The sequence below is a fragment of the Drosophila gunungcola genome (assembly GCF_025200985.1).
Source record: "Drosophila gunungcola strain Sukarami chromosome X unlocalized genomic scaffold, Dgunungcola_SK_2 000023F, whole genome shotgun sequence".
NCBI lineage: Eukaryota > Metazoa > Arthropoda > Insecta > Diptera > Drosophilidae > Drosophila > Drosophila gunungcola.
In genome coordinates this window covers 884,385-911,059 of record NW_026453185.1, presented here as the reverse complement: position 1 = coordinate 911,059, position 26,675 = coordinate 884,385, and the positions used below count along the sequence as shown (strand labels likewise).

Genomic DNA, 26,675 nt, shown 5'->3' with positions numbered 1-26,675 from the left:
GTGGTGCAAGTGGTGCCAGCGGTGAAACATTTTCATTTCACTCTTGTTTGTTTGATTTTTGGCTTTTTGCAGCTAGCTGACAGTTGGTCCTTCCGACCTGGGCAAATTAAAAATGTTTTCTGCCCCGCTCCCCATATTTGTCTTTCGACTTTGATGTCCAACTCCCGAACTCCCAATTCGCAATGCCTCGCTTTCCTTCTTTTTCAATACATTTTTATTCGGTTTTTTTTTTTTTTTTTGCTTTCGTGTTTAACTTTGTGTGTGTTTTATGCTGCTTATTTGCCTTTATCATTTGCATTTTGTAAACAAAAAACATTTGTTCGTTTCGCGCTTAATTGGCGAAACTAATAAATACCCACAGCTAATAAATATAGCAAAAGAGCGGAGTAATGTTTACTTTTTCTGGGATTCCTTAGATGAAATACGCTCGCTTATCAAAATATAATGCTTAGGGCTATGAAAAAAAATGCATGTATAATATATATATATATCTATATATCTAGGGCTAGGTCTATATTTTAAATATGCGTGTGTATCTTTAGTTAGGCTACAACTAGGATAATTAGACCGTTATACACTTAGAAGTACACTTAGCACAATTGAACTGACGAATTGAATACGTTAACGCTCTTCTTTTTTTTTGTTGTTTGTTTTTTTTTTTTTTGCATTTCTTCATGGGCGATTTGAGATGTATGGGCGTGTCATAAGTTAAGGCGACTGTCAAGATCTAGCTTCTGTATTTATTTAACCGTATAACGCACTATCGAAATCTAAGTTCTAGCCTAGAGTTCCGGGCGAGAGAGGATAATGCTACATGATTCAGTTGAAGAAGAAGTTGAATTTGGGGGGCGGTGTCGATCTGAATCTGAAGGGCCCTCCAACCCCCTACTTAAATACTATCAGGTACTTTGGCATTTCGTTCGCTTACTCGCTAGCTAACCATTCAACTGAATGTCTTTATGCTTGTATATAGAATCATTAACATTTAGCATATACTATATCCGTGTATACATAATTGAATTCTTTTGTTTTCTTTTCTAGATTTTTTCGCGAGTTTTTCGGGGTGACTTTGTGACTTTAAAGGGTATTTCATTTTTAAAATTACTCAAAAAGAATGGAAAGAATTTTCAAAGAAAAGGAGAAAATAGTTAAATATAATCATAAGTATACAGAAAAATTGTCTACTAGATGGATAGATTTCTATACGAAGGAGAACAAATTAAAATTAAAGATACGAAATATATAAAATCTGAGAACAAGTTCAGAACAGTTCTCACACGCCAGCAGCCCCCCGAAAACCGAATTTTGTAACTGGAGGTTAAATCACCAATCAGTTAACCATTACATTAAGGCGATTTCTCAACAAGCGGTAAAACTCTCTAATCTTCCTAATTGTTTATCATTTTTTTTTTTTTTTTTTGTTCTGTAAATGCTTAACACTCATTCTTTGAAGCTTAGTCTCTCTCTAGATCAAACTGGGCATTAGCCTACGATATAAGATCCTATAGTTAAGAACACAAAAACGACAAAAAAAAAAAGTTCTAGATCTAAGGACTAAAGAAATGATGAATCCGATTACGTCTATATAATCGGATGTGTGTGTGTGTGTGTGTGTGTGTGTGTCTGTGAGTGTGTGAGCTAAGTGCCTAAACCTAAGCAATTCGAATTTTTGGTAGCTGAAAAAACGCACCACCAGCACAGTGATGCCCCCCTAAAGCAGCCGCCGGGGCCTCGTTTTCCGCGTGAGATCAGTCTTAGCGTGGCTCAATGTGGGTCATTACTGCTTGGTGGTTGTGGTTATGGTTATGGTTATGGTTGTGATTGTGGTTGTGGCACCCTCTTAAACGGCGGTGGGTGGTGGCAGCAGCGAGGAGTTGGAGGACCGCAGATACGGATTGCCGTAGATGGCGCTGTAGCGCGGATCCACGCTCAAGGCCATCGAGCTGGGCACCACCACGTGGGTGGTGGTGCTGGTGGCGGCGTTGCCGTTGCCGCTGGCGTTCACGGTGCTCTGGTTGCTGCAGCTGCCGTTGGGCGACGAGCTGACCACCGAGGCGGTGGTCGACTGCAGGCTGGGCAGCCCGTTGTCCTGCCGGATCTCCCGCGATCCGATGATGCTGCCCGTCAGACTGCCGCCACTGCTGTTTGTGAGGAAGGTCATCGGCAGGGTCTGCGCATTGGAAGCCTGTTGGTGATGGTGGTGGTGGCTCTGGTGGCTCTGGTGGCTCTGATGTCCCTGCTGCTGCTGCAACTGCAGCTGATTCTGATGGTTGTTCTGCAAAATGGTCGAGCTGCCGTTCGATTTCGTCGAACAGGTGGTCAGATACTGCGGCGGCGGACTGTAGTGCGTGCTGTAGTCGCCGTACGGCACATAGCCGCCCGAGATGTCCACCTTGAGGTCGCTGTAGTTCGAGGTCCGGTCGCCGGGCTCCAGCTTGCAGCTGACGCCGCCGTTCTTCGTGATCTGGTGCTCGCTGATCACGTCCGCCGGCGGCAGCTTGGTGCGCTTCTTGCACTTGATGTAGACCACCACCAGGATGGTCAGAACCAGAAGGAAGGCCACCACCGAAATGCCGCCCACAATCGTCATCAGCAGGGAAACGCTCTCTGCGGAGGACACAAGAAAGGCAAAGGAAGTGCGGCTTGAGTATGGTGAAAATTCAAAATTAATTTGCATATGAATTTACAAAGATAGTTTGTAACTAAACGTATTAAAAGAAAACTTACGTTTTAATATGCAAAAAGGTTAAAACAAAATAAAAAAAATATACATATATAATTATTTATTTATTAAAATATAGTACGTTTCCAAAAAGACGCAAGAAAAAGAGGGAAATGGACTTTAGGTATGCAATTCAAATTATTTAATTTTTCTCATAGAAAGCCTGTAGCTATTTTGACCTGCACTTAAAAAATATATTCAAATTCACCAAAGTACAGGTCTTCAAAGCCCTTTAAGCCATGTATAAACTAATAAGCCCAATAAAGTAATAATTTTGATGGTACTCACTCTTGGCCTGCAGCTGAATCTCGGCCACGTCGTTGCCGTAATCGTTGACCACCGTACAGTTGTACTTGCCGTAGTGGTAGGCCTGGCTGTCGCGGATGATGAGGGTGCTCTTGACACCCCCGGGCACCGCGTCCACGAGGATGGAGTAGTCGTGGCCGGACTCGGAGCTGATCTCCTGGCCGTTGAAGGTCCAGGAGACGTGGCGGGCACGGGGCACACTGCTGGCGAAGCACTCGATGCGGGCTGTGTCGCCCACCAGGCCGTACTGCGTCCGCTGCGACCCGATCGCCGGCGATCCCTTCAGGTAGACATAGGCGTCGGCGGATATCTCGGCATAGCCGGGCACATTCGCCTTGCAGTAGTACCGCCCGGCCGTCTCGTTGCTCACGCTGAACGTGAGGTTGGTGCTGGTGCCCACCACGCGGTCGCTGGGGTGCTGGATCCACACGATCTCCGGCTGCGGATTGCTGTCCACCTCGCAGCTGAGGGACACCACGCTGCCCACGTCCGCCTCCATCGACTGCGGTCGCTGCCGGAAGCTGGGCGCATCTGCAATCAAAGTGGAGGCATTTAAATAAATTAACTCAAACAATGCAGTAAATAAATATTAATGCAACAGAATCACTGTGGCTTTGAAACAAGCTTTACAAAGCCGCGTAAAAGTATGCAACAGTATATTCAAAAACCGTAAAATCCGTTGGATATATTTCAAAAAACGGAAATAATATTTGTACTGCATACTTTTCGGACACCTTATAAATTGATTTCAAACAACAAGTGATTTCTATTGCAGCCCCCTCCTATGAAATGGGTAAAATTTTGCCAGTATTGAAGTGCTCATCAAAATGCAATCTAAAATTAAATATAAAATATTTTCCTGAATTGATCAAGTCTTCAAAAAGTATACAACAAGTTTCTACAATCAAAAAAAGAGTATGATTCTACATAAAATGTCAAATGGTATTGGCAATTTACTGCATTTAATTTCCAATTTATAAACAGCTTCTGACCAAAAGCTTTAAAAACAGAAAATACCAATGCGTACATCGAAGTGAAACCCATTACTAGGCAAATAACTACACATTAGTTAAATATGAAGAGCAAAATTCCCTTTTGTCGATGATTATTATTCCACAAAAAAACAGCATAAAATAAATTCTGCCTAAGGAAACATACATTCACACAATATATTAAATATTTCTCTCCTTTCTATTTTATTATGGTGATTTGCCATTGCATTTTAATAACCAAAATGCAATTTTAATTTGAATATTTGCCTATTTCATTTTTTGATATTAACAATGATTTATAAAAACATTGATTTTGCAACGCGGCGCCAGTGGCAAAGGCAACCGAAGTGAAACTCGTATTCATTAATTTAAATAAAATCAAATAAATTGTTCGACAGATTGCCGTCTAAATTTTGTTAGTGATGATATTTTTTTGGACTACTTACAGCTTATATCGAGGGTTTCGCTGTCCTCACTCTTGCCCACGGAATTCTGCACCTCGCACTTGACAATCGCGTCGTGGAACTTGCGGGTCACATTGCGGATCACCTGGAGAAAGGGGGGAAAGGGGGAGAGAGGTTCGATCCATGAGTTCCAGTTGCTGTTAATTGTGGGAACGTTAGGCCTTTCCGGTGGCGATCTAACTGGTTCCAATAATTGCCAACATTATACAACAGCTCTAATTATGCGCCAGCCTGCCAACTGGAATGTCGACCAGTTTTTCCAGGAGGAAATCTCTGGGGAAAATCGAGCAAAATCGGAGTAGGAGCGCCACTTACCATCTCTGTCTTCTGGCCGCCAATGATCGGTTCGTCGTTGATGAACCAGCGGTACCGGACATCGCTGGGATTCGCATCTGCCCGGCACTCCAGTCGCACCTGCGAGTGCTCCACAATACGGGCTCCGGCGAAATGGCCGCCTGCACCACCAACTGCACCACCAGCCGATCCAGATGCACCTGCACCACCGGGCAGCGATCCCATCACATTCACTTTAACCTTGGGCGCGTATTTTACCTGCAAGTGGAGGTGAAATAATGGAGAAGTTTAACTAAAGTTTCCACTCAACTCACATCTAAAGTTTGAAATTAGAAAATATACACAAAACTAATAGGTAAATAACATTTGGCTAAGGACTTTTTAGATCAAGAGTTTGTAATTAAAATTTATACACATTTTTTGGGCTTAACATAATTTTTTAAACATTTAAAAAACGGAATTTACTATCCTGGCAACCAAATTAATAAGTATTGAAATGGTTTATAAATTAATGATTGCATTTATTTTCCTTTTAATTTCTTAGAGCTACTCAGATGTAAAATTGTATATTTAATTTTACATTCTTATTTATTGTCATTTAAAATAGTGAATTTTCCCTCCTGGCAACCCAATTTAAAGGTATTAACAAGGTTTTCAAACTTGTAATAGTGCCTACAAATTAAAGATTATATTTCGTTCCCTTTCGAATGCCTATATATGATTACTTAAAAATCAATTTGAAATCTGCTGAATAATCAGGATAAATAACACAAATTAGACACCACATAACATTATTTGAATGGCATTAAAAATGGGGAAATTCCTATACTTGCAACCACATTCATGGGCATTTTTTGGCCTACAACTACGCAAGTTGTATTGATGTGCCATGTCCTGGCATGCTCCAAGTTGGCCCTCATTCAGCTCAATCAGATGCGAATCCCGGCACTCCTTGGCCCGACATCTTCGTCAGGGATTTGTCAGCGCCATGGACATGTGACCACCCCGAAAAACCTGGCCAATGACAAGTGGGCTGAGGTCGTTGTTGGCTCTTTGTTGGGTCCTCACTTTCGCACCCTTCCCGACGAAATGAGGGGCTCGCAGGAGCTTGGAGCTTGGAGCTTGGAGAACCCATGATGGGCGCCTTTATGTCCGGGCATGAATTAGCCCGTCAGTGTCGTGCCATGTCCGGCACAAAAGCCCATTCAAAAAATACTATCCCCCGGCTTGGAGCTGTCCTCGGAAAGAAGGGGACTTCCGCAGCGCCTCGCATCACGTAAAACTGATAGCAGGCTCTCTCCTTTGCCCCGTTCATACCATAGATAAGGCTTGCGGCAGCACATTGCACTCAAAAAAAATCTATTTAGCTAAAGTCGGCTTAGTAAACTATTAATTGAAAATGTTGCCTTAAACTTAAACTTAAAACTCATGAAGAAACATCAGAAATAAAACAAACATCCCATAAACTGTTGAGTTTTACAAAATTTTATAATGATTAGTTCATTGTTTATGCTCAAAATATCTTATAAAATTCGTACATACCCTAGCAAAAAAATTAGGGAAATTCGAGGGTATAATTTAAAATAAGTTACCAAGAATAACAAGCTCTGGTAGACTGTCCCAAAAATTTTCTAAAATATTTAGATACTCCAATAAAAAGTAAAAGAAATTCCCTGATTTAATTATAAATTAGAAACTTGGTTGGAACTAAACAACTTCCGAGAATATTCTCTAAAACCAATTATATCCCAGCAAAAACTAAGAGGCCACTGGCCAGATTTAATTATAAATTAGGTGTGAAATTTTACAGTGTGGGGCTCATGCAAAACCTGCAATGACCTGTCAGCAGGACGACCATCGGGGGGTCAGCTGCTGGTTTTTTTGGTTTCTGGGTTTTTGGGTTTTCTGCGTTTTCTGGTTTCCTGGCCGCAGGACTACTCACCTCGACACGTATTTTCGCCGAGCGATAGGTGCGGTCCGCCGTGTTCTGCGCCTGGCAGGTGAAGTTCGTGTTGTGGTGCTCCTTTTTGGGGGTCAGCCGCAGGACGGACTTGGCCGTAAAGCGGCGCAGATCGGGCAGCGGTATCACCGTGTACTCAATGTTATCCGTGAGTACGTTGCCCAGGCCATCAATCCAGGTAATCTGCGGATCGGGGTGGAAAAAATGCAGATTGTGGTTCATTGTTGCTAAATATGTATGTGATCACAATTTCTGTGACAAATATGTAAGCCAAAATAATGGAAGTTCATGATGGATAAATATTTAGGAGAGAATCATAGAATCATATATTATATTGATTATCAATATTATAATGCTGAAATAATTCCACACCCAGTCTTAAATTTGTTTTAACAAGAAGGAAAGCAAACTTCGGCAAGCCGAAGTTCATATACCCTTGCAGCTATTGCATTAATTAAATACTTTTGAAAACATTTAAATTATGATTTACTTGAGTATGTGCTAAAAAAAAACATTGAAACTATGATTATTTGCAGCTCAATTATTAGATAGTTATTTTATATATTTTTATTATTTCTATGGGAGCTATATGCTATAGACGTCCGATTTTGATAAAATTTATACCATAATTCTGAAATAATTAAACATTGCTATATGTCGAAGAACTAAACAAAAAATTAAAAAACAGAAAAGTTATAATTTTTTTCATTTATTTTTCCGATTGTTCCTATGGGAGCTATATGCTATAGTCGTCCGATTTTGATGAAATTGAAACCGTAATTCTGAAATATTAAACCATTACTATATCTCGAAGAACTAAACAAAAAATTAAAAAACAGCAAAGTTATAATTTTTTTTCATTTATTTTTTCCGATTGTTCCTATGGGAGCTATATGCTATAGTCGTCCGATTTTGATGAAATTTAAACCGTAAATCGGAAATATTTTACCATTACTATATGTCGAAGAACTAAACAAAAAATTAAAAAACAGCAAAGTTATAATTTTTTTTCATTTATTTTTCCGATTGTTCCTATGGGAGCTATATGCTATAGTCGTCCGATCCGGCTCGTTCCGACTTATATACTACCTGCAATAGAAAGACAACTTTTGGGAAAGTTTCATGCAGATAGCTTTAAAACTGAGAGACTAGTTTGCATATAAACGGACGGACAGACGGACAGACGGACAGACGGACAGACGGACATGGCTAGATCGACTCTCCTAGTGATGCTGATCAAGAATATATATACTTTATAGGGTCGGAAACGTCTCCTTCACTGCGTTGCAAACTTCTGACTGAAATTATAATACCCTCTGCAAGGGTATAAAAATATGAGAAATCAGTTAAATAGTTCAAGAAATAGAACAGAATTAAAACCATAAAGTAAAATATGTTAAGCTAGTGTTTGATTATTGAAAAGTGAAATATTGCAGAAATGCCGAATAATTGGGGAAATAATTCCAAAGATATTATTGGCTATGTATTCATTTTGAAATCGTATAAAATATAATTTAAAAAAGTACAAGTAAAAAAAAAAAAAAATAGAAAACAAGAGAATAAAAAGATTAAAGATTTCAATAATTGTTTGCATATAAGTCTAGCATTTACTTTTTCAATAGTTAAATATAGCAGAAAATGCAAAAGCAGTCAGTGGCTATGTGTTTATTGAAAAATCTAATTAAATATATGGAGTAAGCTCGCAAAAATATATATAATAGAGAGGTGAAAAGGAATGACCACTCACCTCAGCAGCTGGTTTTCCGCCCACCGAAACGCATTCGATCTCCACTTTGCGGTCCTCGGTGGCGAAGATGACGTCGCCCTGCGTGATTTTGGGCGACTCGGGCGGCACCAGGACGGTCAGTCCGGCGAAGGTGGACCGGATGGCGGGCTGGGCCTCGGGACCGGGACTCACTTGGCACTGGTAGCGGGCGTCGTCGTCCAGCATCACCGGGTAGATGTCCAGCGAGTAGTCGCCCTCCTCGTCGCTGCCCACCATCGCGTACCGCTCGAAGCCGCTCAGGTCCCGCGAGGTGCCCAGTCCGAAGTCGTCCTTGGTCCACTGCAGCGTGCCCTGCTTGTTGACCACGCGGCAGGGCAGCGTCACCCGGGCCCCCACCACCGCCGTCTGGTCCTGCGGCTCCATGGCGAACCGCTGGTTCTGGTAGCTCGTGTAGGGCGAGCTCCTGACCACGCCCACTCGCAGGCCCATCCCCGCGATCGTGGCCAGCAGCAGCAGCTGCATCGTGTCCAGCATGGTGCTGCAAGATAGATGGAATACCCAAGTTAATACACGTCAAAACACCGCAATCAAAGTCTTAAGATATATTAAATAAGGTTTTTTAATTTGAACTCTTCATTAAATTTTCAATCTAATAGCATGCACAACTAACAACTAACTAACAAAAATAGCAATCTTTTGGCGGTGCGTCTTCTTTTGGCTTAGAGTGTTACTTTGGTACCTATTTATTTTGAACAAATATCTGCCATAACTCTACATTTTTGTAAATGTTTTTTTTTAAGCTGTATTCTTGAAATTCTTTGTTTCTAGTTTGAAAATACTTCCCGAAGCGCTTGTCAAACCGGAAACCTCTATTAAAGTCCTTCAATTAGCTGCGATTCGGATGCAACAAAAGTCCGGGGGAAACCGGATCGGATTTTGGAGTTTTGGCTTTTTGAATTTTTTGATTTCTGGGGAAGCCTTGAGCAGGCGCCAACATAATGGAGACCCCAAACAAAATTGTCTTTTCTTCTTGCGCACACATGTATCTATTTGTTTATTTGCTGTGCTTTTTATGCGCTTTGTTTTGCTTTGTTGCGTTTTTTGGTTTGTTTTTTATCGCGTTTCGCGTTTTGTTGAACAAATTTTTCGAGGGACTGAGGGGGGGTTACAATTGCCTCAGGGTCTTATTACTTATTATTGTTCGTTTATTGTTCGCTGTTGGCGCGCGTGTTTTTTTTTTTTTTTTTTTTTTTATACTTGTTTGTGCTGTACTCGTACCCAATTTTTTGTTCATTCGCATTTTATTCGGTTTTATTCATGTTTTTCAAGTGCAGACAGCCGTACGTGAGCCCCAAAAACGAATTACATTCAAATTAGTCAAAGCAGGGAGCTTGGGTGGTGCACAGTGGTGCAGGGTGGTGCACGGATAGCCACCGCAGAAAAAGGATTGAGCCGCGGGCCGCGGAGTTTACGACAAAGGGCGCCCATAAACGGGCAAAATGTGTAAAAATCTTGCAAAAATATTCCACAAAGTGCCAGGCCAAATATGTAAAGCACAAGTCTTAAAAACTGAAAAAAAGTGAGCATATAAAAGTAATGCAAGACAAAGAAAAATTAGATAAACACGATTTTGTATTGGGTAGAATAAAGTGATACTTAAACGATTCCTAGTAAATTCAATTTCCCATTCTATATTCATAAGATAGAAAAATAAAAATAAATGTCCAAAGCTTACAACCCTCTCCTTAATATTCTCTGTTATATATATAGATTTCGTTTCCAACTCCACTTCACCGCTGTATTAACTTAAATGATCTCCGATTCATAGAATCGAGCTAATACCTCTTCATCACTTGAGCTAAATTCCTTCTGTTAACCACTTAATTCCAGCCACCAAGCCTCAATCCCCACTTTCAGCTCGAGTTGCGTTTGAGGAGATTTGCCTAATAAATTGCAGCTACAATATATGAAGCACAATCTCGACTCTAAGTACTAAACTACACTCTCCATTTCCACTTTTCCGCTTTTCCGCTTTTCCGCCTTTGTTTCCCAGCAGCACTTTTCCAGTTCGACGTACAGGTGCCGGCTGACTTGGAATTTTCTCACGCATTTTTCCCAGTTGTTGGGCAACTATTTTACTATTTCTGTATATTCTCTTGGGGTTTAGGGTTTCTTCTCTTTTTTTGTTTCTATTTTTTTTTTTTTTTGTGTTGGTCGGCTTGCTTCCGTCTGTCTAATTTCGTTTTCTTGTAGTTCGTCGCTATTATTTGTTTTTATTGCATTTATACGGAAATTGGCGCTTCAAATTAAACGAAATTATAACAGAAAATGAAATAGTAGAAGAGAGAAGAAATCCATAAGAAAAAAATAACCCAAAAAAGATGCAAACGGAGGCAAAAGATTAGCGGGCTTCCGTTCAAACGAAAAAAAAAAAAAAGAAAAGACAAAACGGAAGGGTTAGAAATCCGAGGGGCGGGGCCTCGAAAATTACTCAAAATTAGAGCTGTATCCGAAAAAAAAGCGAAAACCCGAAATCCAAAATTCACTGGAGGCTGTGGGAGAAACTCCAAACGATGAAAATCTCGAAATCATCACCGACTTCCCAGTTGAAGATGGTAATAGTGCGTTTGCTAAGCCAATTAAATCCGATTTTAGACACGCTCGCAGGGAGTTTTTTGCTTTTTTTTTTTTTTTTGTGAGGCCCTGCCTTTTATGGGCGATAAAGATTCGGTTTCATCTGTTTTCAGATTTCGATTTTTGGGAGAAAAGCGAGGGAACAGAGTGTTGATGGCCTGCGTACCGATGGTGGAAATTGACTTTATTGCCCTGCAAGAATTTATGGGAAAACCTGATCTTGCAGCAGAGAATTTACTGCAGGATGGCTGCTGACTATTGATTAGTTTTATATAGTTTTTGGTATGTATATAAATATTTTTAATTAGTAAAAGTAACGAGGGAATTGTCCTATTTACCTTGTTTGTTCTTGAAAATAATGAATTTTACATTTGCATTGGATATTGAATTAAATAACAAACTGTTTACAAAGTAATGGATATAAATATTATAATGAAATATTAAGATAATTGCTTTCCTTCTTTAGATATTCTTCAGAATTTATTCCTGCTGCTTTGATCATGTTTCCTCTTGAAATTCCTTCACTTTTTGGCTTTTTAATTTGTTTTCTCCGTTTCGCTGTCACTGTCTCAATATCCAGGGCATGTCATACAAGAAAACTGCTACGAATCTCCGCCCGGAAAAGTGTGGATGGTGCAGGGGGTGTTGCAGGGGGTGGTGCAGGGGGTGGTGCAGGGGGTGGTGCAGGGGGTGGTGGTTGGCCAACAATACAAATCACTCCACTCATTGGCCAAGTCCGAGACTTAACAGTAGCAGCTGCCACCTGGTTGGAAAATGCCTGGGCATCTCATTCTCTTTCGCCTCGGAAAACTAAAGCTCAAGTGTGGTGCCATTGCCCCTCTGACCCTGTAGCCCCCTCTAAACCCACCCACCTGCCGAAAAACTTTTGCAAGAGAAAGAAGCAAGGCGAGTGTTCAATATAAATTTTTCAAAGTTATTTGTACCAGGTGGGCCTTTCTTTATTGATTTATGAGAGCCACTTCGACGTGCTTAGAAGGTGCAGCCGTAGAAACTTCAGGGGCGTCCGAAGAAAAAGGGGGAGGGGCCGGGGGGCAGGGGGCATACAAAAGGGGGAGGGGCAGCGGGCAGATAAACCGTAAATGACAAAAGTCTCGAAGGAAGCCGCACATCCGCTGCAGCTTGCATCTAATAACCGAAGCGAACTGGCGATAATAATGCGATCGTGGAAACTGGTTTACGTTATTACACTGGCCGGCAGGAAAAAGAAATAAAACCATTTAGAGCAGCCAGGGATGCTTAAGTGGGTTTCATATTGAAATCAATTTGTATTTATATATATTAAAAATAAATATATTGAAGTCGAATAAAACTAAAAGTACTAAAAATTAAAAATTTCTATTTCTTATAAATTTATGTAAAGAAAAAAGGTTGTTATTGTAATAATTTTTAAAAAATATTTAATTTGTGATTAACTAATGCTTGATATATATCCGAGAAAATATTTAACTGACACAGTCTTGTCTCATGGAATATAAAACAAAATAAACTCGATTAACTTGTTTTTATTTAGTAGCATATAATTTCTTTCTTAAATATCGGTATTTATAGTTATAGGTTTCTCCTTTTAATATTTAACCATGACTTTAAAGCTCATTATTCCGACCTGCATTCATTTATTTATATTATTTGGGGCAGCTAAGAAGCCTTTTACATGTATATGTATATATATATATATGTGGCTCAGATTACTGTTGTGTCTTTAATATTTTTGCAAATCAGTTAACCCTTTTTTTCTCGCTCTGGGCTGACAACTTGATCCCGGGCGTCGTCTTAGCACCTGTTCCCCCGATTCCAGTTGCAACTTGCAACTATAAATATCACAACAGATGCTTGGGCTGTGGCATTAAAGGATGCTGGATGGTGGATGCTGGACGCTGGATGCTGGATAAGTGCAGCTGCATCTTGTGGTCAGTTGAGGTGGTGGCCAGGGGCGTCGGCTAAAAAGGGGGGCAGGGGCCCGAAAGGCAAAAGCAGCTGCAGAAAGGAAGCCCGATGGCCGGGGAAGTTGCTGCCAATTTCCAACTGGCAACTGGCAACTGGCATCTTGCAACTTGCAACTTGCAACTGCCGACTGACTGACAAAACAGGCAACCATCTCCCATATAGTGTGCAATATCGATTGGATTGGATTGGATTGGATTGGATCGGATCGGATCGGAATGGAGGGTTGAACGGCGGCAGAGGGAGTCGAGATTTATGTGTGATAAGCGTCGCCTGAAAATAATTACTGTATCTCTCTGCCGCCGGAGAGCTGCGAAAATTGAAAACTGGAGCGGAAAGCGTTCGCAGCGGAAATGTTTTTCTTGCCATCGGAGTTTTCTGTTTGCCAGTGATTGGCGATTGGCAGCGTGGGGCTAAGAGCGCCCAGTGGGGGGTTAAGTCCCTGATTGTGGCCGGAATTATCTTCACCAATGGTGTGGCAATCTGCTTTTGTTTGAATGCCGACCAAATAAGACGATTTCCAATGATCCGTTTTTTAAATGGAAAAAAATTAGTAAAAAGGTATGAGTATTAAAATTTCTTAGTGTTCAAAAATATTGCCATGCAAAAGGTACAGTGTTGTACGTTAATTTAATAAGATATCATGATTAAAAACATTGTTGGATGCAGATCAAAACCAATGGCACATAAGAAAAACAGGATGTGTCTTCAGAAGCAACTTTATTCGCTGTTAAAAAAGTGAATATGTGGCACACATCCTTTGGCTTTCTGTTTGCCTGAGTAAGCTGTCCCAGCAGCCGGCAAGTTTCCCAAAACAAACCAAAAACTCAACTTTAACTGTCAGTTAAAGTGTCGACTGTACTTGAGGACGCCTCCATCTGTCTCTGTCGCACCTCTGAAGCCTCCTCTCTTTCACCCTTAGGGACCGGTTAACCCTTCACCAACAACAACAAAAAAATAAATACAAGGAAGGAAAAAAAGGAAAGCTCGTCCAAAGGAAGGCTACTTAAAGGACTTTTGCTGACAAAATGGAAAAGGCAACAAGCGGAAGGGAAAATGGGAAAAGGGACTGGGATCGGGATCGGGATCGGGAAATGGGGGGAAATCGGGGGATCGGGGGAACCGGAAAAGGCATAAAGGATATTGGTCGAGGTCCAGGGTTCAGCAAAGATTAGGACAATTAAAAAAGGGAATGCTTAACAATTAAAATCAATTTGTGCGTATGTCTGTGTGGGTCCCTCCCCTTTCTCCATTTCTCCATTTCTCCCTTTCGCCCACTGCTTTCTCCTCGCTTTTCTGTTGACAATTTGTTTGCTCGAACAAATCAACTAAAAGGCAGCGGCTAAGTGGCAAAAGGAGAAATCCGGGGTGGGAGAAAGTCAAAGTCAAAGGATGACGACTGGCCGGGATTCAATTGACCCTCTCTTCTTCCGCCCATCCGCCATCTCTGATTACGAGACAAATGTGTGTCCTGGGGCCGGGCTAAATCTGGAGCACCAGGATCTGGATCTGGATGTGGATCCGGGGTCCCCCATTCCAAAGTCAATAAAAGGAAAACGGGCAAAAAATAAACTTAAATCGCCTATTAATGGGCCACACACCAGAAGTTTTTGGCCAGAGTCAGCACAACTTAACGGAACAGTGAACACAAGCTAAAAAGGTCAGCGCTCATCCTTAAAAGGGGACACTGATAATTATCAATAGGGGTTTGAGTCGGTAAGTGACTTAGCAGAATCCAGAAAAAGGCAGCCTCTCTTCAACATTTTAAAAAGACAGTGTTACAAAGTTTAGCAATTGATAGACAAATACAGTATTGAAAAGCGAAACAAATATGACACTCCATTCAGTGCTAGTTAATAGTTAAACTTGTTATAATGTATAAACATAAAAAAAATGATTAATCACATATTTAAACTGAATTACAACTGTGATACTTATATAGCTTTAACAATAAAAGTAGTGTTGAAATTGTGATCGACTAGAGTTGCCCAGCCATAAATCATACGCAAAAACCCAACAAGAACTAATGCTATCAATGTTTAAAACTAAGATCAACAAGCCCGAAACGAAACTTGAAGCCAGCTCAGATTTCATAACACTAATCGAATGAACCCGAGACTTCGTCTTGCCTTAATATAATTACCAACTGCAGCTCACCCAGAAGAACGAGTTAAGTTATTCATCAATTCTTCAAGCTCCGCGGGGATAATATCTGGCGAAGGGGGTGAAAAACTTGTTAGCCGTGTATAATTAAAGCATCTCGGTTCGATCGGACTCTCATTAGCATAATTCTAACATAATTCCTGACATGGTCAGGCATAAAATTATGAAACGAACTCGCAGCAGCCGAAACTCCAAATAAAATCATCAGAAAGATATATATATACACAAGACATATACGATATATAGTATATACAGAAAGGAGATGGGCTTGGGGAATGGAGCAGAGCGAATGAAAGTTGCTTGGCCACATCGAAGCAGAATTTCAATCAGTAAATTGAACACCTGAACTTAACTGATTTCGTGGTTGCTTTTTGTTGTTGGTTTTTTTTTTATGCTCTTTTGTGTGTGTGGTTATATTATTTCGATTTTTTTTTTTTTTTTCTTTATTTTCGGCTAACTGGAAAGGGGAGAAGCTGCGAAGAAGCAAAACAAGTTGAAGTCGAGCAGCAGGAAATTAAGCCAGGCCAAGAAAAGACACTGCAACAATGACAAGCCGAGGGGAGCCAGCTGGCTTCGATTTGGGTTTAGTCGGGGCTTTCGGCTTTCGGTTTTCGGTTTTCGACTTGGTTTTGGGTTCCCCAGCGGCCGCAGCAGCTTCTCCACTTTACGTTTAGCATTTTTTTCAAATTCATGTTTATGGTTTTGTATTACAAGCGATCGCAGTCAGCCAGTCAGCCAGTCAGCCAGCCAGCCGGCCAGCCAGTCAAGATTTGTATAACTTTAAGCCTTATTAACATATTTTATGCTCCATTCGAGTTCCATTCCAAGTCCAAGTTCGCCCACACACCGACATTTTTCTTCATTTCGTTTTATTCCTCCCCGTTTTCGTGTGGGCCGCCACTTTGACATAGATCGATCCAATCCAATCCAATCCCATCCGAACCCTCATATAAAACAAAAAATATAAGAAATAACGAAAACCCACCAGAGAAGCACATGCGATGCGATTGGCAAAGAGTGAAAATTAGTGATTTCGAAAGCGGCACTTGACCAGAAAGTATTTGAATAGACATTAGATGGTAAGCATAGATTTTTCTTAGGCGACTAAGAGTGGGGATTCTCAGCAACTCTTGGTTTATAATTTCTATGCATTGGGGTTTTGAATATTAAATTTTAAAAAGAATTAAGGCTTTTAGTTATATATCATATCATTTTCGCTAGTGTCCAAGCTGTATACCAAGTTTTATAAGAGACTCTGTAGCACTGACCGAGTTCCTTGAGGTTTTTATAGGAATGCCTAAAGCCATTTGTGTATATATTCAATATGTAAGTGCCAACCAAGTCATATACCAAATTTCACACACAAACCCATGCAGCAAATTCAGTTCCTTGAGGCCACTTTCTAAAGCCCAGTGACAACTGCAACTATCTTCACGCAATTGTAAGTGTACCAAGCTAACTAAACACCATACCACGTTTCATTGAACAAACTCCACTGCGAGGCGAGTTCCCATAGGCAATGTTTCCATTTCAAATTATCATCCACAACGACAATTGGCTGACCAAGAAAATATAAAAATACAAAAAAAGAATCGGTAAAACCCTCACCTGACAGCTGTCACTGTTTCGGGGGTACCTGTTCCCTCCGAAAGCCGACAACCGAAAACCGATAACCGAAAACCTAAAACCGAGCCCAAAAAATAAACAATCTCCGCCCGGCTACCTCATCTCGGGCTTATTCTTTTGTCCGGCCGTCAGTATGCCCCATTTCCTTCTCCCCATGCAGCTAATTGAGTTATATCCCCACCACATGACACTGCAACGTGCAACGTGCAGCGTGCAGGGCCCGAATGGGGAAATGGGGAAAAAGAACATGGAAGAAATAAAGCGGCAAGCGATGGAGAGACGAAACCTATTTTAAATCGTCCCAAAAAACCCAGGGAGACTGAAACTCCACACAAATACGAATCAATTCAATAAATAAGAGCGGGACCTGGACCTTTCCCATACAGGTTATCCCCCTTCTCCCCCTTCTTCGCCGAAACCCCTTAACAAACGTGTTAGAAAAGAGCAGTGGAGGTGCAGAGATACAGATATGTATATACAGATGCAGATGCAGATCCAGATCCAGAGATACTGGCACATTTGCCGATATACCGATTCGACCCACTCGGGGATGTTAGTTTTTCTTTCGCTGGCTTTTCCATTTGATTGCCTTGTGGTTGAACGCTACTCGGATGGGTGGGTGGTATATCTATCTATCTATCTATATATGTATGTACATATGGTGGTTGCACCACACTGCAATAACAAAAGATACAACGAGAACAACGAACAACGGCAACGACAACGAAAACGACAACGACAACGACAACGACAACGACAACGACAACGATAACGACAACTTCAACTGGCAACACCTTCGGTCGCTTGCGTCTAACTAAATCCGATTATAACTAATTATCATGGACGCCGAATCCGAATCCGAAAACGAATACGAATACGAATACGAATACGAATAGGAACCTGAACCCGAGACGGTAAATAGCAAATAGAAAATAGATAAAATGAAATGAAGGGGGTTACGAGGGGCCAGGGTTGCCACACTATTTAGCGGGCTTGGCGTGGGCCATTCTTTTTGTATCTGTATCTCTCGGTGCTCATTGTATTTCTTGGCTTAACTTTATTATTCTCCTCTTTTTGAGGTTGCGACTTGAGTTGGGTTTTTGTTATGGCCATTGTGTAATGTCAGTCATGTGTCCATATCAAAGTTGTTTAAACTTGTAGGTACATATATGGTTGAGCAAGGGAATCTTTAGAGCAGCACTCAATCGAAAAAATAAGAAAACTGCTATCAAAGTATATATTATATATTAAATATTTAATTATAAAAGATGCAGTGTTTTCTTTCAGTTCTCCGACTCACCTTAAACACCTTTTTAATGAAAGAGAACCCAAGTCTCGAGTGTCACTTTCTCACTTTTCTTGGCCGCCCTCCTTTTTTGTTTGTTTTCTGTTTGTCTTCGGGCCCTGAGATCTGCAAAAAGCGTGAAAAAAGGGAAAAGGTAGGGAAAAACATAAGTAAGATTATTAATTCAATTCTTGCTCTTGTGCTGCTTCATTTGTTTGCCTCTGTACGTATTAATTGTGGCTGCTAATGTTTCTTTTGGCCCTAATGCTGTTGTTCGTCTTCAACTCGGCCATAAACACGCACCGGCCGTGTTTGGCAGCGACGGGCTTCCGCATTCAATGCTCTTTTATAGGGCACAAAATGTTTATTAGACATTATGTGTGCCCGCAGCAGTGCCCCCCTTTTCCCCTCTCTACCTTCTTTCTACGCCCCTGGCCGAAAAACTAGCAGGGAATCACGCATTTTTCGCATAAAAAGTCAACAATCGACATTTTTATGCAACGTTTTGTGTGTGTTTTTTGCTCCTTTGGGCTGGGCCATAGTCCTTTTCTACTTAATTTTCTATTATGATCTTTGGTAACTGTTGCAATGAAAATTTATGGCTGGGAAATATTTCCACAGGGGATAGTTCTCGAACAATTTTAAGAGAAGAACTCTAACTTAACTAATAAACCTCATGTGCACTATCCATATTAGATCAATAATTGAGTTAACTATTTTATGTTATACAATTTAGGGCTGTAAATTTGTAGAATGAACATATATTAGACCAAGGACTATTTTCGACTGGCATGCAATAATCCAAACAAATTGAAAAATTGATGCCTGCATTAGGGGCATTTGCAAACCCGTTCCTCTATGCCGCAGACCTGTAAATGTAACCACAGATAACTCCCTTCCCCAAAAGCCAACCCCCTTTTCGACCCCCCCTCCATGACATTTTTACCCCCTTTTTTAGTTTGATAAAGCGACGGACATGATTCATGGAGGGTTCCGTTGGCTATGCTCTCGATTATATCCTTGCATGCCTAAGGTTTTTTTGGAAGTGGAAATGGGGAAGGGGGGCAGCGAAACCCCCTTTTACAGGGGCGGAGGTACACAAACACAGACAGAACATGCAATACAATACAAATAATACACAAAAATGAAAAAGTACAAAACGTGTGTGGCACGAAAGCCGAATCAGGCGATTGTCTCTCTGTTTTTTTTTTTTATATTTCTTTTTTATTTTTGATGGAGTGTGGGGGAGGGGGGTGGTGTCCTGGCTTTGAACGCACTTCAGGACGCAGACAGGACAGCTGGAACGGAGCTGAATGTGGCAACAAGCGTTAAGTGGTTGCCTGTTTGTCGCTCGTGTACTTGGAAATGTTTTACAAATTCAGCAGCGTGGATAAAAAATGGAAATAAATAAAGGGAATATCGAGAAATCCAGCTGTGGGATGGTGGGCTGGGTTGGCTAGGTGGCATGGGTGTTCGGGGATTGCAGGGGGATTGTATGGGGGAAACCACCCTGTCAGCTGTTTCTCGTAGACCAAAGTCAGCTGCTAATCCGCGGCGGGGGTGTCCTGCCAGATGACGATGACTCACATTGTGACGGGGTGACTGTGACTGCGATTCCTTGGTGGTTGTCCGAAAAAAATAAACCCAAAAAAAAAACAAGGAAGTAAAATCGAAACTTAAACTAGAGCAGCCGAGGGGTGGTTGCATAATGACTCATAGTCCCAGCCAGATGAATTATTTATTAGAACTTTCCGTTATAGTATCATTTTAACCCACACTGCTGAGCAAACGCAACATTATGTTCAGAATTTATGTTTTAGTGTCAAAAGTTCGAGGAAATCCAGAGAGAAATGGATATTTTCTTTTGACTTTTTGGACTTTTATTTAAAATAATAGTGGATTTATTTAAAATTAAATGTACATTTTTCTTGTTGCCCCTTATATCAAATCTTTTAAAAGGTTTTCCTAATTTTTTAAACCGAACATATTTCCTCCAACTTTTCTCACTCCCTTCAAAACCTTAAGGCTTTTCCCCTTGCTTTAAATTGTCAATTTCAACCATTTTAATTGTTATTCAAAGCGGCTTGGCATATTCCTGACTGGATTTTCCCAAGATCTCGGCTTGAGGACGCTTCCATCCCGCTGACCATCCCGCTATCATCGCCCTGGAATTTTCATCTCGTAGACCGCAAGTGTTTCACATGCTAGTTTCCAAGCATACTACTAGCATACAGCCCCCACCTCAGAGCGTTTGTCCAAAGTTTTGTGGGCTTATCTAAATGCCATTTTATTCCGGCTGCTTCTTGGCATGTTCTTGCTTATCTTGCAGATACATCTCTGCTAGGCTGGGAACATTCTGCGGTTAGAAGTTGTCAGTTGATAAAAATACCCGGCCACAGTCGGCGATAGCCCGAAATCCACTTTGGCTAAATGTAAATATTAAATTTGCGCATAAAAATATTACGGCAAGGAGAACGTAGGTCGTGGAACGTGGAACGTTGGGCAGATAGAGATAGCCAGCCAGCCGGGGCCAGCAGCTAAAGTGAATTCACAAAGGAAAACGGAGAGCCATAAAAAGCTGACTGCGGCAGGACTATGAAGTGCCAGTGGAGGCTAAGGTCCTGGACTCGAATTCTCAATTGACGCGCCACGTCCTCGATGGCAAAAAAGATACATATATCCAGATACGGATTGCGGGAACGGAGAACGGAGAACGGGGAACGGCGAACGGGGAAGAGGAGACTCCACGGACGACTCCATAATAATTTTATGCGCTTCCAAAAAACTTCCGTTCAGTCATTGCGTTGTGTTTCCGCCCAGAAGTCGGAGACGAAGACATCGCACATGGTTACTTCTTTTTTCATTTGAGATGACATCGTGACTGGGGCACGAAAGTCAAGAAATATCAAAAATATACTGCTGGAGTTTAGTAGCAATTTTGTATAATTTTTTTCTTTTTGGAAATACAACATAACTTAATAGACAATAGTAGCAACTAAGGCCACGTAGGGCGATGCTTAAGAATTCGCAGCCCATTCAAAACTTGAATTAAGTGTTACAATAAAGGTAGAGCTTAAGAATTCGCAATTTGGTCTCACTATGTTTAATCTGCTCAGAAAAATGCTGAAGAGTTCGTAATTTGTTTGAATACAAAAAAAAAAGGGTTGATTAAGATTAATTAAGCATTTTTAAGAATATAAATTTCAAGATCACCATCATCACGCTGCCATCTCTAGATATTTTTCACGCTGTTGGCCAAATTGCCATAGAAATTTCGTAGGTTCCCGAGCGCTTCTTGTATTTTTTTGCGACTGCCTCGCTTTTCCTTTATGTTTCCCGTTTGCCGGCTCCCTTGCTTGATTTTTCCCCTTCCGCGGGTTGCTTATTCGTTGGCTGGTTCTTTTTTAGCTGGTTCTCTGAGTGCTGGCTGAATGAATGAGCCGGCGAGCGAATGAATGAATGAATGAATGTTCAACTGTCACTTCCGTCAGACGGGCCAAGCGGAGTCAGGCCAAGAAAAGGAAACCAGCACCACCACCACCCACACGTGGGGTGAAAGTGGGTGAAAGGGGGTGAAAGGGGGTGGTTTTTTTTTTTTTTTTTGGGGGGTACGGGATTGCGACAACGCGTCAACATTGTTGGGGAAAATGCGGGGGCCAAGCGAGTAATGACATATTCAAACGCAGCGCGAACTTGACGACGCCCCAAAGGAGTGAAGATGTTCTACACCAAGAAGACGCTTAGCGGAGGGAAAAGCGGGGGGAAAACCATGGGGGAAATGTGCACAAGAAGCGTTGCCAGACATTCTGACAAAGCTGGCGACAAGGACGTACACTTGTAATAACACGAAAAGGATATTGTAAAACATTTTCATAAGTTCTCTCAATTTCTGAGCGCTTTTTTCTTCCAGCTCGCGTCGCGTTCAATTGCTGATGAAAATGGTCCTTGGAGGGTGCAAATCTGGGGACTTGCCAAGGAACCAAAGAAAGTACGGCGGATTGAGTTAATTAGTGCTAAGGATCATTTCGAATCTAAAGCTAATGAGTTTCTTAAATATATTTTTTTAAGTTAGTAACTTTACATTGAAGAAGCCCATGACATTCAATATTATCAAGGAATGATTTGCCTACACATTCACTATATTTATCTTGTACACTTTTGTGTTAAGTTTTCACCCCAAATAGAATTTAATTAGACCAGAAATAAAATTCATCCCGCCATGCCAGATACTTTTGTTCATCTAAACATCGCCCAGCTTCCGCTTTAGATACTTTATTCTTTACCCCATGGAAATTCCCCCTTTTTTGGGCCATCTGGCATGCATTTTTCGACTCCGGCCACTTTTTTCAACTATTGTCCGACAATAAGGAAATTTTATGCCCATTTGAGTTCGGTCCTTGGCTATTTTCCCCACACCCTGCAAATCACCCTCTTTCGTTTTTGGACTAATTTGATGTTTGTCCCCATTTGAGATACGAATTTCTTGGGTATTTTCTTCTGGGCCGCCTGCCAACCACCGAAAAGTCAAGGGAATGAAATCACACATGGCCGCCCGTATTCCAATTTAACCCCCAATCTGGAGGGGGGTTACCAAATGCCCCTGCAATTTTTTCCACCCCCCCGTTTCTGGTTCTTCAAGGCGACGGCACACTTCAGTTTCCCTGGCTTTCCACTCTGGATCCAACTTTTCCCATCAATGACTATTAATTGGCATTCTCGATGGGCGGAAGGGGGCTGGGTAACCATGGGCGGGGGTGGACCAACCCCCTTAGCCCCCCACCCTCCTGCATGCTTCACTTGCATTAAGGCGGCGCCATTAAAGCTCATCAAAAATGCAGGCCAAAGTGGCGCACTTTAAAAATGCCGCCTCTCATAGATTTCCATTTTCCATTTCCATTTTGCCCCCTCCCCCCTCCCCCCCTCCCACGAAAGTAGAGTGCTATGTTTTTGGGGTCAGAACACCCCACTAGAGACCCCCACTCCCCGCTCCCCGCTCCCCACCCCCCACCATTCCCTCCTAATGATGATGGCTTGACAAATATTTATTGCTTAAGCATTTGAGTGCAAATATTTTAATTAGTCTGGCGACAAGACAACAGATCTGTAGATGGAAATATAGATGGAAATGGAGCTGGATTCTGAATACCGAGCACTGAATGCCGGATTCTGAGCCCGTTTCTCAACGCTGATGAGGCTTAATGAACTGCAAAGCGGCTCTCAATTGTCTTCAATTAACCAAATTAACCAAGGGATAAATTGTTTGCCTTTCAATGCCCTCGGCTGCTTTTCTTTTCTTAAACGAGATGAGAAATTAGCTGGCAGAGACAGAGATGCAGATGCAAATCCCAAGCAATAAATATTTTCCCTATTCCTAAAACAGCAAATTTGTTATTCGGTATCCTAGTAAATGTATTTGACACAACAATTAAAGCTAATAAGGTATGTGAATTTACAATAATTGTAGGAAATTCTGTTTTCTGACTTTGTGTTATATATTTAACCGAACTTAGTCTTAAGAATTTAAAACAAAATGGTGCTCTAAAATATAGACAATAATTTTTTGGTGGGGGGGAAAGATTCTCCAGTTCATTTTGAAGTAGAGTTTGCTGTTAATGAGCTCCATTAAATGCCCAATATAAATAGCTCAAAATCTCATTAAAGGGAAAACTTTCCTTAACCCACTGAGGCCGGGGTCGAAGAGAAGGGTAGCAAAAGATGAGTGAAGCAGTCAAATCAGTGGAAACGATACGGCAGAAACTGTCAAAAAGCCTGACAGGTCCGCTCTCAAGGTGAAACCGGTGGGCCGGCGAGGGGTTAAGGCGGGTTAAGGGGGTGCCGAACATAATTTGTGGCATGCAAAGAACTAACAAAGCGACAGGCAGGGAAAAAAAATACAACAAAAAAAAAAATAATGCAAAATCGCAGGGCGAAATTGAAAAGGAAAAATAAGTTTCGACATGCTGACGAGGACGCGTCAAAACGATCCAACAAATGCGGCCTCGCCAATCGATAGCACAGCAAAAAAATGCAACAACAAAACTACGGGAAAAATGAGGCAACAACAACTTGCGACATGAGCATGTTGCACTTCCTGCCACGCCACCCCCCCACATCGCCCCTGAACGCCCCTTTTTCCAGCCCTGCGCCAAAACCCCAACCCCGTTCACCATTTCCCTGTCGATTGTTTCAGACGTTTTTAGCAATTTGCAATGCCAGCAAATTGGGCCAAATTATAAAATCAAAAAACGGCACACACACACACTCTCAAATACACCGAGCGTAAATAATAGGGATTTCGTAAAAGGTATTATTATGAGGCCTTAAAGTATTACATTAATATATTGACCATCGTTTTCAAAGATTTAACCATTGAAATCTGTTAAAATTTTCAAATAACATAAGACTGAAAAGAAGAATAATTTCAAATGAAGTAATAAGACACATTATTATTGTTTTCTGTGTATTCATACCACACATATGGAGCAAGAGGAAACAGCAGCATAAGTAAAAGGTTAGCTTGGCAGAGAAGTAGCTGCTGAAGATTGAAACTTTGCTTGCTTTTTTAATGACAAGGGACAGGTGCGTGTGCCCGAAGATACGCATACACATATGCATCTGTATTTGTGTGCGTGTGCCTGTGTCTGTGCGTGAGTATCTGTGAGCAATGCGTGACTGTATTAGTGCAGCTTCTGGGCCTGCAGCTCCTTCAACTCGCATCTGTGTCTTTAACACCGAAGCTGCCAGCTACATTTTCTCGATTCACAGCTGAAGGCACATTATTTCGGTTACACTGAGAAAAAATGTCCTTAGGAAATAAAATATTTAGTTTCAGGCCAAGCAAATGAACATACACATTACATACACATTTAAAGACGTGAATAAAAAAGGAATTAAACATAAAGTTTTTAAACTATAAAAAAATCAAAAACAAATTCATTTAAATAAATACACCGTTTAGGAATCACAAATACAAATTATACAAATTTTAATTTTAATTTTTTAAAAATAACCATCAAATATAAAACTTCTTTGATATTAATTGCATATAACTTAGATAAGAGCTCGAGGCTGAATTTTGAATTTATTTATAAATGATTTAATTTAATTGCGACGTTTTGCAAACGCTTAGCATATCTTATTAACTTGGCTCTGAATATTTAATTTATTTATAGATCCAGATAAAATATATAATCTTATTTGTATATGTGTCTGCTTAAACTTTTTGTGATGTACACTTTTTGAGTTAAAGGGAATAACTCATTATATGATTTACAAAATACTATTGTTTCAGTGCAGCAAATCATGTTTTTCTTCACGCATACATTAAATGTTTTTATTTTTTTTTTTTCAATTTTAAACTCAAATACTCAAGGAATGCTAATCGTTCTCTTGTTTATTACTTTTTGTGTCTTCAACTTTTTTGTTTGAAAGTAATCATAAATCATGCAAAACCAAGGAGAGACAAAGATCGAATCAGTTAAGCAGAGCACTTTTTTTCTGAAGATGCTCTCGGTTGAAATGGTCAGAAAAAGTTAATTAGATGACCAAGGTTTTGAGAAGAAGATCTATTATTGAAAAGGGAAAAGTAAAGATCCAGTTGGTTGGGTTTCAAAGTTTTAGGACTACGATCCAAATATACATATATTATATAATAATATATATTATATATATTACAACTAAGAACCTTTAGTCATATTTTCATATTTTCACATTTTCAAAAATCGTTCAAAATTTTGTTGTATGGTTGTCTTAGTTTAAGCAATCATTTTTGGTAATTATAGAATGTCATGATTATAAGCTACAGAAGACCTATATCACATTTTCTAGTTTTGCCTTGATTGCAACTTGAAAACACATATTTTCCCTGACCAAAACACACACCAACGAAAACACTTGTAACCAAAATGTCAAAGTGGCCAAAAGCTCAACTTTTGAGGGGCGGAGACTTTGGGCAGCTGTATTTTATAAACAAAATCAACCGAAAAGGTCAAACTAAGGGAGCAGCTGTTGCAGTTTGCACACAAAAAAAAAGCCACCAAGTCAGAGCGGTTTTCTTAAGTTTAAGTTTGTAGTTTATTTTATTTTTACTCACAGTTTATGGTATTTTTTATCTCGGGGTCCTTAGTCCTATATATTGTGTATATATTTTGAACTGCTTTTGAACAATCACAGGCACTAATCCATAATCGTTGTGTGACAATTTTCAGCTTGTTTGGTTTTTTTTTGGGCCTTGTTTTTATTTATTTATCTTAGCCTTGTTTAATCCATGTTTAGCACTAACTTTTCCACTGGTAATCCACACCAAAATATATACTTTTTGGCTTGCGTTTTGCACCACAAAAAAAAATAATTGTATTTGAATAGATTTCGGTTTTGTTTATGTTTTATTGAGAGTCTGGTTTGCTTAATGCTCGGGCGAATTCGAATTCTCGTCTTCGGGTCTCGAGAAAGTATCTGTGGGATACTTGCAGTTCGGAGTTTCGGAGTTTCCGCCGCAACGAAGCGAACGGGACGAGCGAACGGAACGAAGTGCGAGCTCGA

At 40.7% G+C, this 26,675-nt stretch overlaps 1 protein-coding gene across 1 annotated transcript; it reads right to left on the bottom strand.

Annotated features, from left to right (window-relative positions):
* Positions 1-196: 196 nt before the first annotated feature.
* Positions 197-26,675, bottom strand: LOC128260426 (irregular chiasm C-roughest protein). The gene is made up of 8 exons (XM_052993429.1): positions 26,227-26,675; positions 18,150-18,260; positions 8,486-9,002; positions 6,721-6,921; positions 4,800-5,036; positions 4,467-4,569; positions 3,011-3,559; positions 197-2,607 (listed from the first exon to the last, which is right to left on the bottom strand). Exons 3-8 carry the CDS (start codon positions 8,996-8,998, stop codon positions 1,841-1,843), a joined length of 2,370 nt encoding a protein of 789 aa, XP_052849389.1. The 5' UTR covers positions 8,999-9,002; positions 18,150-18,260; positions 26,227-26,675; the 3' UTR covers positions 197-1,840.

Coding starts and splice junctions, on each gene's coding strand:
- LOC128260426 (XM_052993429.1), bottom strand. CDS start 8,998: ATGCTGGACACGATGCAGCTGCTGCTGCTGGCCACGATCGCGGGGATG. Junction 4,570..4,799: donor GCGGCCAGAAGACAGAGATG/GTAAGTGGCGCT, acceptor CCCTTTCTCCAG/GTGATCCGCAATGTGACCCG. Junction 3,560..4,466: donor CGAAACCCTCGATATAAGCT/GTAAGTAGTCCA, acceptor CTTTGATTGCAG/ATGCGCCCAGCTTCCGGCAG.